The 20,375-nt window shown below is 41.3% G+C and overlaps 2 protein-coding genes across 2 annotated transcripts in view; one reads left to right on the plus strand and one right to left on the minus strand.

Moving 5' to 3' along the window:
* Nucleotides 1–20,375, plus strand: part of LOC308671223 (catenin alpha-2) — a gene marked incomplete at both ends in the record, with an annotated part of 512,303 nt that overhangs the window by 237,899 nt on the left and 254,029 nt on the right. The gene's annotated exons all lie outside the window — the stretch shown is intronic.
* On the minus strand, nt 5,559–7,127 carry LRRTM1 (leucine rich repeat transmembrane neuronal 1; the record flags this gene model as incomplete). The annotated part of the gene is made up of 1 exon (XM_081332201.1): nt 5,559–7,127. The coding sequence occupies one exon, from the start codon at nt 7,125–7,127 to the stop codon at nt 5,559–5,561; it is 1,569 nt and encodes a 522-aa protein (XP_081188327.1).

Genomic DNA, 20,375 nt, shown 5'->3' on the forward strand with positions numbered 1-20,375 from the left:
TTGCAAAGAGGGGTGGTGTAAGGTTGGGCTGTACGGACCGTCTTCAAGTTCCAGCCGTTCATTGAGCGACTGCTCAAAGTTACAACGGCACCGAGAAAAGCGACTTATGTCCGTTTTTCACCCTTAACGGCCATTGTGGTCACGTGATCAGAATTCAGACGCTCGGCAACTGACTCCTATTTACGACGGTCACAGTGTCCCGGGGTCACGTGAGCATCTTTTGCGGCGTTCCGACGAGCAAGGTCAGTAGGGAAGCTGGATTCGCTTAACAAACGTGTCACTAACTTCACAACTGCAGTGATTCACTTCAGAACCGTGGCTGCGAAAGACCGCAACATGGGGCAGAACTCCCTTAATGACTGACTTGTTTAGCATGGCAAACAATGTCGGTCGTAAGTCAAGGACGACCTGTAGATATGAGGCCTTCTCAAAAAAACAAAAAATCCCAGGAAAAACTCTGCAGTTTAAATGCAGTTTAAACTCCTGCTTGAGCAGGGGGCTGGACCAGATGACCTCCAGGGTCCCTTCCAGCTTCTATTCTATTCTATTCTATAGTCCAATATTTATTCTATTCTATTCTATTCTATTCTATTCTATTCTATTCTATTCTATTCTATTCTATTCTATTCTATTCTATTCTATTCTATTCTATTCTATTCTATTCTATAGTCCAATATTTATTCTATTCTATTCTATTCTATTCTATTCTATTCTATTCTATTCTATTCTATTCTATTCTATTCTATTCTATTCTATTCTATTCTATTCTATTCTATTCTATTCTATTCTATTCTATTCTCCAATATTTATTCTATTCTATTCTATTCTATTCTATTCTATTCTATTCTATTCTATTCTATTCTATTCTATTCTATTCTATTCTATTCTATTCTATTCTATTCTTTCAGGTCATGATCAAATGTCTGCAGTCTTCTTTCAGCCTCTCCGAAAGTGAGGCTACCTCTCTTGGTCCACAATTTTTAAATCATTTCTGGCCCTAATGTTCATGAGAGTGGAAGTAGCAGCTTTCCCCCTCTCCTTGGGAGGCAGAGCTGTCAGACAGACACCACCAGCAGTGCAAGTTGTTGTTGTTGTTTAACCGATCCCATGCATTCAAACTTATCCTATGCAAACCCTGCTGTTTTTTTTTCATTCTGTTACACTTTCATTTAATCCGTCTTCCCCCAGTTTTGGGGGAAGCAGCTGAAACGGCTTTGAAATTTACTTGCTTCTTTCGGTGAAATTATAAGACAAGTCATAAGGGCTGGAAGAGCAGTTTACCATTCGCGATGATTATTTTTAGCACATTTTTGGTCTCCAGGCTGAGAGGCGAGGAGCAAAAGGAATGAGTTCATCACAAAAACTTGGATGCACACACAAACACACACGCACACACACAAACACACACACACAGCCTAAATGTAAGGGAAAGCAAGGTCATTTTACCTACTCCAAAAAAAAAGTTTGTTTTTTTTAAAAATAAACATTTCGCTCCTGCATATGTACAAATGCAAATTCTTTCCGGATAACTTTATTTTAACCGATACACACTGAAACATCACACCGAAGGTTTTCCAGTTCCAAACGACCACTTCTCTACAGGCTGGTGAAAATGACTTTTCTACCAGCAATTTATTCCTCTAGCAGCTGGAGACCATAAGAAGCGTCTCTGTGGTCCGTTTTGGAGGGAGAGCGTGAGATAAGCTTGATTATAGAGAGAAAATTCATGGAGAGCCTTCTCAAATAACATGCCCATTTTAAGAAAGGTACCTCTAAAGAAGGACCTCTTCTGAACAATAGGCAGAGTTATTCTTCCCCACCTTTACCTATAGTTCAGGCACATTTTGTTATTTCTTCTTTGTCTCGATGATTTATTGACGGATCACCCTTGTTTCCATGATTTGATTTGCTTTGAGGCAGCGCAGAATGCTTTATTTTATATATATATATATATATATATATATACGGATTTGACATGTTCAATAGTTTTGCAGTCTATCTAGGCGAGGGAGCTTACTTCCTAGATGAAGTAGCCCGGTAATTATTGAATCAATAGAGAAATAAGTAAATAAATATCTGACTAAAGGTACCCAGAAGTTAAAAAAAGTGGATTTTATTTGTTTAAGGTGCTTTATATATATATATATATATATAAACTTTGGATGTGTTTAGTAGTTTTGCAATCTATCTAGGGGGCCTTTACGTTCATAGATGAAGTATACCGCCCTGAGTCCTTCGGGAAAGGGCGGTATATAAATCTAAATAAATAAATATTAACGTAATTGATTGATCAATAAATAAATAAGTAAATATAAGATTAAAGGGCGCCAGAAGTAAAAACAAGGATTTTTGTTGCTTTGAGGGAGCATACAATGCATATGTGTGTGTGTGTGTGTGTGTGTATGTATATAGTGTGTGTACACACACACACACTATATACATACACACACAAACAAACAAACTTTGGAAGTGTTAAGTAGTTTTGCTATCTGTCTAGGGAGTTTTAGTTCTTGGATGAATTAGCAATTAGCAAGGTAATTAACTAACCAATAGAAATAATAATAATAATGATGATGATGATGATGATGATGATGATGATGATCATAAAAAGTTGGAAAGGACCTTGGAGGTCATCTAGTCCAACCCCCTGCTCAGGCAGGAAACCCTGTACCATTTCAGACAAATGGCTGTCCAGTCTCTTCTTTAAAACTTCCGGTGTTGGAGCATTCGCAGCTTCTGGAGGCAGGTTGTTCCACTGGTTAATTGTTCTGATGAATAAGTATGATTAAGGGTGCCCAAAAGCAAAAAAAAAGGATTTTATTGGCTTTGAAGAAGAGCAATGCTTTTTTTATATATATAAAATCTTCGGAAGTACTTGGTAGTTTTTCAATGTATCTCGGCAGCCGTAGTTCCTAAATGAATTAGCAATGCAATTGATTGATCCATAGGTAAGTAAATAAATGTATGTTCAAGGGTGCCCCGGAAGTAAAGGCCATGGACCTCTGGAGCATTGTAAGAGCTGTGTTACACCCACAGTATCAACGACTGAGAGTATTAACTGGGGTTTTAATAGTATTTTAATTGTAATTGGGGTTTTTAGTTCAAGGTTAGTGTGATCATTTTAATTGTATTGTATTTTTAAAACTTCTTGTATTGTTTTTTTTAAAAAAAAACTCGTGAACCGCCCTGAGTCCTACAAGAGAAGGGCGGTATATAAGTCTAATAAAATAAAATAAATAAATAAACGAAAGAAGGTTGCTGTGGGAAATCAAATCGATGCGATTCCTTCTTGATGCTGTGGAGGGATAGATAATTATGTACATCCCTCAGAAGAAGAAAAAAAAAGGAGAGAGAGAGGTATATTCCATCTTTATTCCAGCAGGAGGCTGCCCGTGATTGTGCTACAGAACAGCGAAGCCATCAGTGAAATATCGTCTAGCACAGCGTTTCCCAACCTTAGGAACTTGAAGATGCGTGGACTTCAACTCCCAGAATTCCCCAGCCAGCATAGCTGGCTGGGGAATTCTGGGAGTTGAAGTCCACGCATCTTCAAGTTCCTAAGGTTGGGAAACGCTGGTCTAGCAAATAGTGGGGGGGGGGGAAACGCACACTTCATCCGAGGTGGGGCTTTGCCCAGAAAAAAACAACGTGTCATTTTCAAAGCTCCTTCGGTCACTTGGTGGGAACTCGGGAGCTTTTTGACAGTGCTGAAAAGTGTCTTGGAGAACTCGCCGTTGTCCAAAAAAAGAAAAACAAGAAACCACAAGACCAATTTTTTTTTTGGGGGGGGGCAGGGATAAGGAAAGTTCTGATTTACAAAGGCGTTGGTGGTCTTTGTTGGAGAGGAGAGAGAAACAGGGCAAAAATGAGAAGTCTATCTCAGCCCAGACAGAAATTCTCTCCTTCCTCCCAGCCTGGGCTTCAAAGCAACGGCATTTTACGTTAATTAAACGAAAGAGAATCCCCCTGGCCTTTGCTTTCTGCCGTTTTTTTGCTTCTTCTTCTTCTTTTTCTTTTTTTTTTGAAAACGCAACCCAATCTTGTCTGTCTGTGCCACCAAATCTTCCCTCCCCCTCCCTCCTTTTCCCCTCTCCCCCCATCCAAATAGGAAGACCTTGATATCAAGCTGAGCGTGAGTGACACCTGTCTTCTCTTGTTGGCATTTTTGTGGCTGTTGTCGTCGTCTTTGGTTTTTGCTCAAAAGCAAGCAGCAGTCTTAAGAAGGGGATAGGAAAAAAGACAGTGAAATAACTTTGGTGATCCCCGAGCTAAAAGTTGCTTCCACTTAATCAGACTAACGGTGAGAAGGACAAGTAAATGGTGTTTCGTTTTTGTTTTGTTTTTTAATTATTGTTTGAAGCCGATTTAATTAGCCAGGTATCGGCCTGTCAATTAGGTGACAGGATGCAAGGGTCTGCCCGAATCTTTCGGGTGACAAAACCAAGATCAACCCTAGCTAAATGCGAATTGTCCTATGGTCAAAAGGTGGCTTGCTGGATAAGACTAGCCCGAACTTTGGTGAGCAACACAAATCAGAGGTTTTTTTTTCCCCCCAGTGCAAATGAGTTTGTGGCTGTCTCTAGGTCTTGTCTCAATGCTCTGTAGGCCACAGAGTTTAAAAACTCTGCATCTCTTCGGTGTTGTGCAATTGTGAATGTAAAATCTGTGGGGTACCCGAGGAAAACTCTGCTATCTCTATTTTGTTTTTTTTTTAATGCAAACTGAGAAGACTAGGCTTTGGGTTGGGACACGGGGAGGGGGGTATCTTAAAGAAATTTTGGGGTATCCTTGCGTCCAAGTGACCTATCATTTGAACAGAGGGCAGAACTGAGGGAGGTGCAAGTTAGAGTGCATATAATGATAGATTACATAGCAGACTGAGATCAAAACACACAGTTTTCAACATGATGCCATTGAATTCAACAGTAACATGGTACAACTAGCCAGATAATTCTCAACCAAGCCATTCCTTCCCTTTAAGTTTCTGTTTCCTTGTGGCTTGTTTGGGAGCCCAGATTTTGCAGTTGGATTCCGTGTGGGTGAGAGAAATTAAATCCACGCTCCCATCCCTATAGAGTTAAGAATTCAGATACTGTACAACAGCCTGTAAAAATTGTAAATGCTATTTTTGCTTTTATTTTTTTAAACATATTTTTTGTGTATGTGTGGCGGTGGTGGTGATGGTGGTGGTTTTACAAAAAAAACAACAGTAATTGTTACTTTTTATTTTTACACTTTCTTTTTTTCTGATTATCGACCAATCTTTTCACAGAGAGCTGATATAGGAAATAACTCATTTCAGAAAGTTGAATGTCTTGAAGGATTTTAGCCACAATAAAGCTAACGTTCTGTCTTTTGGGACAGCTCCTTTTTTTAAAAAAAAAAAACCCAAACCAAACCAAAACATTTTCGGCACACAAAGGCCCTGATAAGCCAAGTCAACCCTTATTAAATTGTCTTTTTCTTTTTTTCTTTTTTTTTTTTAAATTTGCTCACTGCTATTTGGTTGCACACCAAGTGAAATTTCCCCCCATTGGGAAAAAAATTAAAAATTAAAATCACACCTCACACTCCCTTGCTGGCTGCTGGTGGCACGTACAGGATCCATATTCATTTATGATCACCAGAGCTCCTTCGAGGTGGTTGGGTTTGTAATCAACGTAATATTCCTGGGCTGACATGGCAGCCATTTGGTGCATAGTCTGTTTTTGCTTCTGCTTCCGACGCTGGGTCACAAAACACTGCCTCAGTTGCCTGAGGCTGGCGGGGAAACATTTCCAGGAGACGTACAGTATCAAAACCACAATGAGGAAGGAGAAGATGAGGGCCATGGTGCCCGTCACCACCTTGTGGATCTGGACCGCATTCTCAGACTTCTCGTTGGGGACGGTGAGGGTCACTGCGTCGGTGGTCCCATCCCCTTCGGTCTCCTGCAGGTCAGAGTTCAGCGTCGAAGGACCGTAGCCGGCCGTCGGGTCACTGTGGTTGACCACAGCCGAGAGGAGATCCCCATTGGTGGTGAGGTCCGTGGCATCTTCACACAAGTGAAAAGCATAAACAGCATCCAAGACGTCCTCGCCCTGTGCATATTCAGGGGTGGCACAGAGCAAGTTGTTGTCGTAGCGGCCTTTGAAAGTGCTGAGCCAAGAAGCCAAAGCACAGATGTTTCGGCCGCAATCCCAGGCGTTGGCCGACAGGCTGATGCTAGCAAGAGACTTCCAGGAATTGAGGATCCTGGGGTGAATGTAGGTGAGCCGGTTGGAATCCAACTGGAGGGATTGGAGGTGAGGTACAGTTTCGAAAACGTGAGGTTCAATGTATTCGATCTCGTTGCCGGAGAGGTCCATTTTTTCCAATTTCCATACCCAGTCCAAGGAATTCACCACAAGGGTGACTTTATTCCTCCGGAGGCAGAGAGAGTGCAAAGAGAGCAACCTGGGAAAGTGGGCCAGGTTGACTTTCACCAGGTCGTTGTGCTCCAGGTGCAACTCGGTGAGTTTGAACAAGCCTGCAAAAGAGTTGCGAGCCAGGCTCTTCAACTGATTGTATCCTATGTCGAGAAACTTGAGGCTGCGGCAGTCTTGGAAGATCCGAACAGGCACAAACTTAAGGGCATTGGACCGCATGTGCAACGTGGTGAGCTTGCGCAAGCCATGGAACAGGTCCGGTTCCAAAGCCTGCAGATTATTGTAGGATAAATCCACACTGCGCAGGTTTGGCATCGGCCGGAAAGTGCTGTTGGACAGTTGGGTGATCTTGTTGGAACTCAGCGTGAGCTCTTTCACCCGCCGGAGCTTCTGAAAGGCGTGTGGCTCGACGGAGTAAAGGTGATTGTGATCCAGATAGAGCCACGTGAGTTGTGTCAACCCGGTGAACTGTCCGTCACGCAGCTCCGAAAGGCTGTTGTACCGCAATGACAAACCCATCACGCTGGACAGGTTGTGCGGCATCTCGGTGAGATTCAGCGACTCGCAGTACAAAAGCCTGCCCTCGCACCGACAAAGCGGCGGACACCCAGTGTGCACGGCTGGAAGCATTTTTAAAAAAACACCCAGGCTACACAAGATCAATCCTGGGGGCTTTTTCAGCAGCCAGTTTAAACAAACCCCAATGAGAAGGAAATCCATTAGCAAGAAGATCCCCAAATGTGCTGGAGAAAGTCCATTGAAATCTTTGACTGGCCCCCTTGCCTTTCTCTGTGTAAATTCTACATCACACCGTATGTCAGCAAAAGGGCAAGAGGACGGGCACAGGCAAAAAATAAGAGAGAGTCATCGGGCCAAATCTTGGGCTGCTCGGTGAGGGTCTGGGTGGGTGGGGGGGCATCAATGCAGCATGCAGGACTCCGTATCACAAGCCTTTAAAGTTCAGAAGCATTCAAAAGGTACACGAGAATCTGTCCATTTTTAGACAACCGCGGCAAAGGCGAGAACGATCGGAGAGGGGGGGAGGGGGGAAAGCACCCCTCTCCAGGAGAGAATGAAATTAAAAAGTGCCTTACCCACCCTGCTCCAGAGATTGACAAGCTCCATTCAGCAGCTTCCTTTGTGTTTGACTTAATTATATGCAGGGCTCAAAAAAAGAGCTCTCTGTTGCTACAAATTCGGACGCTTTCGGCGTGGCTGGCAGGCGCACAATGCCTACTTTGCTTCATCTCGGAGGGCGAGAGGCATGTCCAGCTATCTTTTATTTTTTCTTGCCTTTCTGGGTCTTGTTGTTGTTGTTGTTGTTGTTTTTCCTTTCCTTTTCTCCCTCTCTCTCTCTCTCTCTCTCTCTCTCTCTCCTTCCTCCTCCTTATTTTTAAGCTGACTCCCGGCACCAAGTTTGAGAAGTAGGGGCATCACGGTTGATGGTCCTTCCTTCCATTCTCTTCCTCTCCCTCTCTCTGTCCTTTTCCTCTGCAGTTCCTAGGGTGTCGCTGGGAGGGAGAGGGCAGGAAGGGGGGAGAGAAAAAAATATATATACACCTGAGAGAGAAGGAAGAGACCCCCTTTCCAAAACTCTGGACAGCTCCCCAGGTTTTTTCCGCAGCCTTTTTAGGATCCGTCATTGGAGATGAAAGGCCAGCATCTTTTTACTCCTCCGAGGCAGCTTCAAATCCCTTTTCCAAGCGGACGGGCTCAAAATGGCTAGCTTTTCCATTCCTGCTCCCCTTGGCTGGTCAAGAAGATGCTTAAGAGCAGAGGGAGAAGGGGGGAAAAAAAGAGAGAGAAAGCCAGAGAGAGAGAGAGAGATGCTTCCTTGCAGCCCAGTGGGAAGAAGCCACCGCTTGCAAAGGCTTCTACTGCTCGCTGAGTGTCGTAAGCCCTTCACGAACATCACAGCCTGCGCTGTGCTTCACAAGAGACGGGCAAATGGAAAAAAAGGGGTGGGCATAAAACCAACATTTTAGTTGAACCAGTAAAGGGAGATACGTTCACTGATGAAATGGGGGAAGAAAAAAAAAAGGCTTCAGCCCTGCTGGCTGTTACCCCAACATATGCACAACATGCATGGCGCACACACAGAGCAACAGCTGCAGCAGCAAAAGGGAGCCAGCATTTCCGTGCCCCCTCCACCCCTCCTTTCTCCCCCCCCCCCAACCTTTTTTGTCTCAAGGGTCCAAGTGCAAAAAGCCAGGTTGGCGTTCGGATGTGGGTGGTTGGAAAAGGCGTCTTCCCTTCCAGCGTTTCAGGAGCACCGTATCGCACTGCTGGGATTTGGTTTGGTGACTTGAGGAGGAAAAGCCCGTTTGACTTTTTCATCCCATGTCACTTCTCCCGGACAAGCCTGTGCGTTTGGTGTGTCTTCCTCTCTCTCTTTCTCTCTCCTGTACCCGTGTTTTGTTTTGTTTTCCTTGGCACAAGCGGGGAAAAAACCCAACAAAACGAAACGAAAAAAAAAAAAGCTTGCAAATAGGACAAGGTGGATTTGGAGACGACGCCTGTTGGCTTTTCTGTCCCTCGTTAAAATAATTTTTTTTTTTTTTTAAAAAAAGGTCTTTAGCATATGCTGTTGCTAATGGCATTTTTGTGACCAAATTTGCAGGGATATATCTGCGGGGAGCGTACAACTGACTTATTCAGGCATTTAGGAGGCTGCGTTTATGAATCGGTCTGCCATTCAGCTTATTGTGTGTGTCTATGTGTCCGTGTGTGTGTTCTGTCCGTGTGTGTGTGTGTGTGTGTGTGTGTGTGTATTTCAGAGGAGGCTGAGGACTCTTGGCTTTAGAAAGGAAGGACAGGAATTCTAAAACAGTAGGGCTGTTTTGTTAAATGGACCAAAAAAATGCTTGTCGACTAATTTTTTAACATCATTAGCTCTAGAGAAAGCCGCTGTTGACAATCTGGGTTTCCCCCCCCCCCATACACACACACATTCTTTAGTGACTTTGAGAAGATGGCTCTGTTGACACGGCTGTGAAATCCACTCCTATGGCCATTTAGCGAACACGTCTCAAATTAACCAGCCGATTTAAGTTTAAACATGCCTGAATGCTCCATCCCAAGGCATTGTGTTACCTTACGGCATGCAGAAGAAAATAGCCTTTTCAATTCATAACAGCGGCGTGTCCTCCCCCCCCTTCCCCCCGCTCCGTCCCCAGAGCTGTTACATTGAAGAAAATAGGGTTGGAGATATCTCGTCTTTTAATGTCCTGCTGGCAGAATAGGAATAGGAATAGGAATAGAATAGAATAGAATAGAATAGAATAGAATAGAATAGAATAGAATAGAATAGAATAGAATAGAATAGAATAGAATAGAATAGAATAGAATAGAATAATAATAATAATAATAATAATAATAATAATAAGAAGAAGAAGAAGAAGAAGAAGAAGAAGAAGAAGAAGAAGAAGAAGAAGAAGAAGAAGAAGAAGAAGAAGAAGAAGAAGAAGAAGAAGTTGGAAGGGACCTTGGAGGTCATCTAGTCCAACCCCCTGCTAAGGCAGGAAAGCCTATACCATTTCAGACAAATGGCTGGCCAGTCTCATCTTAAAAACTTTTGAGCCACCGTCAAACCATCGTAAGTCAAGGACTGCCTGCAGACAGGGGATTCTTCCCTCATTTGTCTGGAGGGTGTGTGTTTGTGTGTGTGTGTGTGTGTGTGTGTGTGTGTGTGTGTGTGTGTGACAAGTTCATCCCTTCATAAATTTATAGCCTGGTCAGAACAAAAGAGGAAGTGGAGGCACGGCAAGGTGGGTTGGGGTGGGTGAAATTCGGCACGCAAACCCACCTCCCAGCTCCTCTGCAGCCTTGCATGGAGCCCCTTGGAACTATAATAATAATAAGTTGGAAGGGACCTTGGAGGTCATCTAGTCCAACCCCCTGCTCAGGCAGGAAACCCTATGCCATTTCAGACAAGTCGCTGTCCAGTCTCTTCTTAAAAACTTCCAGTGTTGGAGAATTCACTGCTTCTGGAGGCAGGTTGTTCCACTGGTTAATTGTTCTAAGTGTCAGGAAATTTCTCCTTAGTTCCAGGTTGCTTCTCTCCTTGACTAGTTTCCATCCGTTGCTTCTTGTCCTGCTTTCGGGTGCTTTGGAGAATAGCTTGACTTCCTCTTCTTTGTGGCAGCCCCTGAGATATTGGAAGACTGATATCCTGTCCCCCCTCACCCTTATCTTCATTAAACTACACATACCCAATTCCAGCAACCGTTCCCTATATGTTTTAGCCTCCAGTCCCCCAATCATCTTTGTTGCTCTTCTCTGTACTCTTTCTAGAGTCTCGACATCTTTTTTACATCGTGGTGACCAAAACTGGGTGCAGTATTCCAGGTGTGGCCTGAATAGAATAGAATAGAATAGAATAGAATAGAATAGAATAGAATAGAATAGAATAGAATAGAATAGAATAGAATAGAATAGAATAGAATAGAATAGAATAGAATAGAATAGAGCTGGAAGGGACCTTGGAGGTCTTCTAGTCCAGCCCCCTGCTCAAGCTGGAGAACCTATACCATCTCAGACAGGTGAATGTCCAGTCTCTTCTTGAAAATCTCCGGTGATGGAGCACCCACGATTTCTGGAGGCAAGCTGTTCCACTGGTTGATTGTCCTCATGGTCAGGAAGTTTCTCCTTAATTCCAGGTTGCTTCTCTCTTTGGTCAGTTTCCAACCATTGTTTCTTTTCCTGCCTTCTGGTGCTTTGGAGAATAGTTTGACCCCCTCTTCTTTGTGGCAGCCCCTCAAATACCGGAACGCTGTTATCGTGTCTCCCCTATTTCTTCTTTTCTTCAGGCTAGCCAGACCCACGTCCCGCAGCCGACTTCTTCCTATGTTTTAGTCTCCAGGCCTTTGACCATCTTACTTGCTCTTCCCCGAATTTTTTCCAAACTCTCAACATCTTTTTTGTGACATGGTGACCAAAATTGGCCAAAATTCCAGGTGTGGTCTCACTAGGGCTTTATTTATTTATTTATTTATTTATTTATTTATTTATTTATTTATTTATTTATTTATTTATTTATTTAATTTATATACCGCCCTTCTCCCGGAGGACTCAGGGCGGTGAACAGGGCAATACATAAAAACTAGATACAAAAATAAAAAAATATTAAAACGTGATTAAACAATGCCCATAATAAATTAATACAGATTAAAAATTGAAGTTCATTTATAAAAATCCCACCCCGTCCCATCAGGCCAGGCCAGCTTGTTTAAAGAGATGGGTTTTAAGATTGCGCCGGAAGGAGCGGAGATCGGGCGCCATCCGGAGCTCGACCGGAAGATGGTTCCATAAATCCGGTGCACCCACAGAGAACGCCCTCCCCCTGGGGGCCAGTACTAATATAACTTGAGGGGTGTGTGAGGAGGGTGTGTCAGTTGCCATTGCAAGTACGTGTATCCAACATCCACCTTGGAAAACACAGGTAATCCTCAAGTTACGTCCACCACTGAGCCCCAAATTTCGGATGCTGAGACATTTGTTAACTGGATTTTGCCCCATCTTACGACCTTTCTTGGCAACTGAATTACTGCTGTTGTTAAGTTAGTGACCCGGTTCTTAAGTCCCGCATTGACTTTGCTTGTCATAAGGTCAGAAAAGGTGATCCTTGGGACGCTGCGGCTGTGTCATAAATATGAGTCCGTGGCCAACATCTGAATACTTGATCACATGACCATGGGGATGCTGCGACACAAGTGTAAAACAAAGTCCTAAGTTTGATCATGTGACTGTGGGGCTGCAGCAGTGGTCGTAAAGGTGAAAAATTGTCAAAAGTCATTTTTTTCCAGTGCCGTCATAACATTGAACGGTCGCTAAACGAATGGTTGCAGATTGAGGGTCACCAAGGCGAAGTTGTGATTTATTTATCCCAGAGATATTATCTGGAAGAGTCCGGTTCAGGACACCAAGAGGATGGTGTCAGCTTCAATGGGTTGCTGCAGATATTCATAAGAAAGAAAATTCAGATCATTTCATCAACATCATGAGTTGGAAGGGACCTTGGAGGTCATCTAGTCCAACCCCCTGCTCAAGCGGGAGACTCGATAGCATTTCAGACAAATGGTTCTCCAATCTTTCCTTAAAAACCTCGAGGAGAGAGACATTTAGAGAAATAAACTATGATTAAACCCCCAGAGATTCTCTAAAGCATAAAGCAGAGGTCTTCAAACGTGGCCCTTGTATGACTTGTGGACTTCAACTCCCAGAATTCCTCAGCCAGTGTGCCTGGCTGAGGAATTCTGGGAGTTGTAGTCCACAAGTCATCAAAGGGCCAACTTTGAAGAGCCCTATATATATATATATATATATACGTGTGTGTGTGTGTGTGTGTGTGTGTGTGTGTGTGTGTGTGTGTAAATTACTAACAAAGAATTTAGGGAGGCTGAGATGCATTTCTGACTCATTAGTCTTCATCAGTCAGTCATACCCTTCTGACTGATGAAAACTAATGAGTCAGAAATGCATCTCAGCCTCCCTAAATTCTTTGTTAGTAATTTACACAAATATATGAACTGTCCGGTGTCACTACAGCCTGTTCGATGGCCTTTGAGATAAGGCTGAAAACAGGAAATAAAGATTTGCCCCATATTTGGGGCCTAGTGTGTAAATTATTCAAATTTACAAATTCTTTATTAGCAATTTGAATAATTTACACAAATAATGAGCTGTCATAAGCCTTGAGTTAGGCCAAACAGGAAAGAAAGAGTTAATTAGCAAGGCGTATTCAAAAGACTTGACAAATATTTCACACACACACACACACACACACACACACAATATATATATATATATATATATATATATATATATATATATATATATATATATATATATATATATATATATATATATATATATATATATATATATATATATATATATATATATATATATATATATATATATATATATATATATATATATATATATATAATGGTGCCGGAACTCACACATGTCATACAACCTGCCTTACCTACCCTACAAGGTTCCATCCAAAAAAGGTACCGGAACTCCGTTCTCAGCGTTCTATGTTCCCGGATTCCTGACTATCTTGTGTTTGTTCTTTCTGGATGATGACAAAGACTGCTCTAAGTTTTTTTTTTTTTTTTGTGTGTGTGTGTGTGTGTATACAAACACACACATATATATCTAAAATAGTTTTACACACACACAGACACACACAGAGAGAGAGAGAGAGAGAGAGAGAGAGCTGATTAGAGCAAAAAAGCTTGAAATAGCTATCCTGGTCTCCCATTTAACTCTTTGTCAGCAAAAAGAAATTTGAATACACAATATATCGCAGTAGCGACTTGAGCCCTGCTTAACGCTCCTAGGTTGGAGCTGCAGGCAAAAAAAAAAAATCATAATAATAGAACTGCACTATAGCAAGTTCAAAAACCCAAGGTGCATCAAAACGGTCTGACCGGAAAAAACTTACACACATACATATACATACACACATACACACACACACCACTATAGTAGTATATATACATACTGCACTAAAAAAAGTGACTTATGATCATTTTTTACACTAACCACCATTGTAGCATCTCCATGGTCACATGATCAAAATTTGGTTGCTTGTCAACTGTTTCATATTTATGACGGTTGCTTTGGTTCCGGGTTCATGTGATCCGCTTTTGTGACCTGACGAGCAAAATCAATGGGGGGGGGGAGAGAGAGAAGCCCAATTCACTTAAGAACTGTGTTACTAACTTAGCAATTGCAGTGATTCACTTCACAATTGTGGCATGAAAGGTTGTAAAATGGGGCAAAATTCACTTGTTTCACTTAGCAGCAAATATTTTGGACTCAGATTGTGGCTGTAAGGCGACAACTCCCTGTATAATAACTTTGGATCTCACTTCACCTTCGGATTGTTTTATAAATAGACATTCAGTTGACAAAAACTAAGATTTGGTACAAAAGATAATGTAAAAGGTAAAGGTTCCCCCGCACACGCGTGCTAGTCGTTTCCAACTCTAGAGGCCGCGGTGCTCATCTCCGTTTCAAAGCCAAAGAGCCAGCGCTTGTCCGAGGACGTCTCCGTGGTCATGTGGCCGGCATGACTAGACGCCAAAGGCGCACGGAACGCTGTTCCCTTCCCACCGTAGTGGTCCCTATTTTTCTACTTGCATTTTTACGTGCTTTCGAACTGCTAGGTTGGCGGAAGCTGGGACGAGTAACAGGCGCTCACTCTGTTATGCGGCACTCGAGATTCGACCCGCCAAACTGCCGACCTTCTGATCGACAAGCTCAGCGTCCTAACCCACTGAGCCACCGCGTCCCTTATAAAGATAATGTAGAAGAACACAAAGTCCTCCTTACTCTTTATAGACCTATTTTTTTCACAATGTCCAACCTTTTGGTTTTCCTTTTTCGATTACACTTCGGATTCAATCTTGCAGAAACATTATTATTATTATTATTATTATTATTATTATTATTATTATTATTATTATTATTATTATTATTATTATTATTATTATTATCTTTTGCATAGCAGAATGTCCAGTTCCTTTTACTAGTATCCATTCGTTGGATTATACCTTTAATGTGAAATACTAAAAAAAAAACTTCTTTCTAAAGCAAAGAGTAAAAACAAAAAAGAAAAATGTGCAAGCAGTAAGAAAGCAATTAAAATAAATTTAGAATACTTTAATTATATAAACACAGACTGTTATCTCAGGATGTAGATACGTAACACGTCATGTTCTAGGAGCTGCATGCTAATAAGCCCCAAACAACAACAAAAATGCATATAGTTAATTTTAATGTAAGCTAAAAATACTGTATATATATATATATATATATATATATATATATATATATATATATATATATATATATATATATATATATATATATATATATATATATATATATATATATATATATATATATATATATATATATATATATATATATATATATATATATATATATATATATATATATATATATATATGTGTAAATTACTAACAAAGAATTAAAGGGAAACTGAGATGCATTTCTGACTCCTTAGTCATCATCAGCCAGCTATACCCTTCTGAGATTCGAACCTGGGCTGATTGCATACAAGGCAGTGTTATTTGCCTCTAAGCCACAAGGTCCCTCTCGCTCTGTTAGCTTTTTTTCTGCAAGGGAAGATATGTTTCAAATGTTAACTATTTAGATTACCTTGCTAGGCCCCAAACATGGGGCAAATCTTTATTTCCTGTTTTCAGCCTATCTTGAAGGCTATCAAACAGGCAGTAGTCACACCGGACAATTCATATATTTGTGTAAATTACTAACAAAGAATTAAAGGGAAACTGAGATGCATTTCTGACTCCTTAGTCATCATCAGCCAGCTATACCCTTCTGAGATTCGAACCTGGGCTGATTGCATACAAGGCAGTGTTATTTGCCTCTAAGCCACAAGGTCCCTCTCGCTCTGTTAGCTTTTTTTCTGCAAGGGAAGATATGTTTCAAATGTTAACTATTTAGATTACCTTGCTAGGCCCCAAACATGGGGCAAATCTTTATTTCCTGTTTTCAGCCTATCTTGAAGGCTATCAAACAGGCAGTAGTCACACCGGACAATTCATATATTTGTGTAAATTACTAACAAAGAATTAAAGGGAAACTGAGATGCATTTCTGACTCCTTAGTCATCATCAGCCAGCTATACCCTTCTGAGATTCGAACCTGGGCTGATTGCATACAAGGCAGTGTTATTTGCCTCTAAGCCACAAGGTCCCTCTCGCTCTGTTAGCTTTTTTTCTGCAAGGGAAGATATGTTTCAAATGTTAACTATTTAGATTACCTTGCTAGGCCCCAAACATGGGGCAAATCTTTATTTCCTGTTTTCAGCCTATCTTGAAGGCTATCAAACAGGCAGTAGTCACACCGGACAATTCATATATTTGTGTAAATTACTAACAAAGAATTAAAGGGAAACTGAGATGCATTTCTGACTCCTTAGTCATCATCAGCCAGCTATACCCTTCTGAGATTCGAACCTGGGCTGATTGCATACAAGGCAGTGTTATTTGCCTCTAAGCCACAAGGTCCCTCTCGCTCTGTTAGCTTTTTTTCTGCAAGGGAAGATATGTTTCAAATGTTAACTATTTAGATTACCTTGCTAGGCCCCAAACATGGGGCAAATCTTTATTTCCTGTTTTCAGCCTATCTTGAAGGCTATCAAACAGGCAGTAGTCACACCGGACAATTCATATATTTGTGTAAATTACTAACAAAGAATTAAAGGGAAACTGAGATGCATTTCTGACTCCTTAGTCATCATCAGCCAGCTATACCCTTCTGAGATTCGAACCTGGGCTGATTGCATACAAGGCAGTGTTATTTGCCTCTAAGCCACAAGGTCCCTCTCGCTCTGTTAGCTTTTTTTCTGCAAGGGAAGATATGTTTCAAATGTTAACTATTTAGATTACCTTGCTAGGCCCCAAACATGGGGCAAATCTTTATTTCCTGTTTTCAGCCTATCTTGAAGGCTATCAAACAGGCAGTAGTCACACCGGACAATTCATATATTTGTGTAAATTACTAACAAAGAATTAAAGGGAAACTGAGATGCATTTCTGACTCCTTAGTCATCATCAGCCAGCTATACCCTTCTGAGATTCGAACCTGGGCTGATTGCATACAAGGCAGTGTTATTTGCCTCTAAGCCACAAGGTCCCTCTCGCTCTGTTAGCTTTTTTTCTGCAAGGGAAGATATGTTTCAAATGTTAACTATTTAGATTACCTTGCTAGGCCCCAAACATGGGGCAAATCTTTATTTCCTGTTTTCAGCCTATCTTGAAGGCTATCAAACAGGCAGTAGTCACACCGGACAATTCATATATTTGTGTAAATTACTAACAAAGAATTAAAGGGAAACTGAGATGCATTTCTGACTCCTTAGTCATCATCAGCCAGCTATACCCTTCTGAGATTCGAACCTGGGCTGATTGCATACAAGGCAGTGTTATTTGCCTCTAAGCCACAAGGTCCCTCTCGCTCTGTTAGCTTTTTTTCTGCAAGGGAAGATATGTTTCAAATGTTAACTATTTAGATTACCTTGCTAGGCCCCAAACATGGGGCAAATCTTTATTTCCTGTTTTCAGCCTATCTTGAAGGCTATCAAACAGGCAGTAGTCACACCGGACAATTCATATATTTGTGTAAATTACTAACAAAGAATTAAAGGGAAACTGAGATGCATTTCTGACTCCTTAGTCATCATCAGCCAGCTATACCCTTCTGAGATTCGAACCTGGGCTGATTGCATACAAGGCAGTGTTATTTGCCTCTAAGCCACAAGGTCCCTCTCGCTCTGTTAGCTTTTTTTCTGCAAGGGAAGATATGTTTCAAATGTTAACTATTTAGATTACCTTGCTAGGCCCCAAACATGGGGCAAATCTTTATTTCCTGTTTTCAGCCTATCTTGAAGGCTATCAAACAGGCAGTAGTCACACCGGACAATTCATATATTTGTGTAAATTACTAACAAAGAATTAAAGGGAAACTGAGATGCATTTCTGACTCCTTAGTCATCATCAGCCAGCTATACCCTTCTGAGATTCGAACCTGGGCTGATTGCATACAAGGCAGTGTTATTTGCCTCTAAGCCACAAGGTCCCTCTCGCTCTGTTAGCTTTTTTTCTGCAAGGGAAGATATGTTTCAAATGTTAACTATTTAGATTACCTTGCTAGGCCCCAAACATGGGGCAAATCTTTATTTCCTGTTTTCAGCCTATCTTGAAGGCTATCAAACAGGCAGTAGTCACACCGGACAATTCATATATTTGTGTAAATTACTAACAAAGAATTAAAGGGAAACTGAGATGCATTTCTGACTCCTTAGTTAACATTTGAAACATATCTTCCCTTGCAGAAAAAAAGCTAACAGAGCGAGAGGGACCTTGTGGCTTAGAGGCAAATAACACTGCCTTGTATGCAATCAGCCCAGGTTCGAATCTCAGAAGGGTATAGCTGGCTGATGATGACTAAGGAGTCAGAAATGCATCTCAGTTTCCCTTTAATTCTTTGTTAGTAATTTACACAAATATATGAATTGTCCGGTGTGACTACTGCCTGTTTGATAGCCTTCAAGATAGGCTGAAAACAGGAAATAAAGATTTGCCCCATGTTTGGGGCCTAGCAAGGTAATCTAAATAGTTAACATTTGAAACATATCTTCCCTTGCAGAAAAAAAGCTAACAGAGCGAGAGGGACCTTGTGGCTTAGAGGCAAATAACACTGCCTTGTATGCAATCAGCCCAGGTTCGAATCTCAGAAGGGTATAGCTGGCTGATGATGACTAAGGAGTCAGAAATGCATCTCAGTTTCCCTTTAATTCTTTGTTAGTAATTTACACAAATATATGAATTGTCCGGTGTGACTACTGCCTGTTTGATAGCCTTCAAGATAGGCTGAAAACAGGAAATAAAGATTTGCCCCATGTTTGGGGCCTAGCAAGGTAATCTAAATAGTTAACATTTGAAACATATCTTCCCTTGCAGAAAAAAAGCTAACAGAGCGAGAGGGACCTTGTGGCTTAGAGGCAAATAACACTGCCTTGTATGCAATCAGCCCAGGTTCGAATCTCAGAAGGGTATAGCTGGCTGATGATGACTAAGGAGTCAGAAATGCATCTCAGTTTCCCTTTAATTCTTTGTTAGTAATTTACACAAATATATGAATTGTCCGGTGTGACTACTGCCTGTTTGATAGCCTTCAAGATAGGCTGAAAACAGGAAATAAAGATTTGCCCCATGTTTGGGGCCTAGCAAGGTAATCTAAATAGTTAACATTTGAAACATATCTTCCCTTGCAGAAAAAAAGCTAACAGAGCGAGAGGGACCTTGTGGCTTAGAGGCAAATAACACTGCCTTGTATGCAATCAGCCCAGGTTCGAATCTCAGAAGGGTATAGCTGGCTGATGATGACTAAGGAGTCAGAAATGCATCTCAGTTTCCCTTTAATTCTTTGTTAGTAATTTACACAAATATATGAATTGTCCGGTGTGACTACTGCCTGTTTGATAGCCTTCAAGATAGGCTGAAAACAGGAAATAAAGATTTGCCCCATGTTTGGGGCCTAGCAAGGTAATCTAAATAGTTAACATTTGAAACATATCTTCCCTTGCAGAAAAAAAGCTAACAGAGCGAGAGGGACCTTGTGGCTTAGAGGCAAATAACACTGCCTTGTATGCAATCAGCCCAGGTTCGAATCTCAGAAGGGTATAGCTGGCTGATGATGACTAAGGAGTCAGAAATGCATCTCAGTTTCCCTTTAATTCTTTGTTAGTAATTTACACAAATATATGAATTGTCCGGTGTGACTACTGCCTGTTTGATAGCCTTCAAGATAGGCTGAAAACAGGAAATAAAGATTTGCCCCATGTTTGGGGCCTAGCAAGGTAATCTAAATAGTTAACATTTGAAACATATCTTCCCTTGCAGAAAAAAAGCTAACAGAGCGAGAGGGACCTTGTGGCTTAGAGGCAAATAACACTGCCTTGTATGCAATCAGCCCAGGTTCGAATCTCAGAAGGGTATAGCTGGCTGATGATGACTAAGGAGTCAGAAATGCATCTCAGTTTCCCTTTAATTCTTTGTTAGTAATTTACACAAATATATGAATTGTCCGGTGTGACTACTGCCTGTTTGATAGCCTTCAAGATAGGCTGAAAACAGGAAATAAAGATTTGCCCCATGTTTGGGGCCTAGCAAGGTAATCTAAATAGTTAACATTTGAAATATATATATATATATATATAGTTTTCTCTTGTGAAACATAGTTTCATCTTTCTTGTTAAGAAATTACCTTACATTGCTAGCACCATTTGGAGGAGTTTAACGGTCCTCTCCTGAATTAGAGAATTTTTTTTTATTTTTAATTCCATTTATATCCCACCCTTCTCCGAAGACTCAGGGTGGCTTACAAGCTTAGCAGTAGCCT

Source organism: Vipera berus (genome assembly GCF_964194415.1).
Source record: "Vipera berus genome assembly, chromosome: 7".
Taxonomy (NCBI): Eukaryota; Metazoa; Chordata; class Lepidosauria; order Squamata; family Viperidae; genus Vipera; species Vipera berus.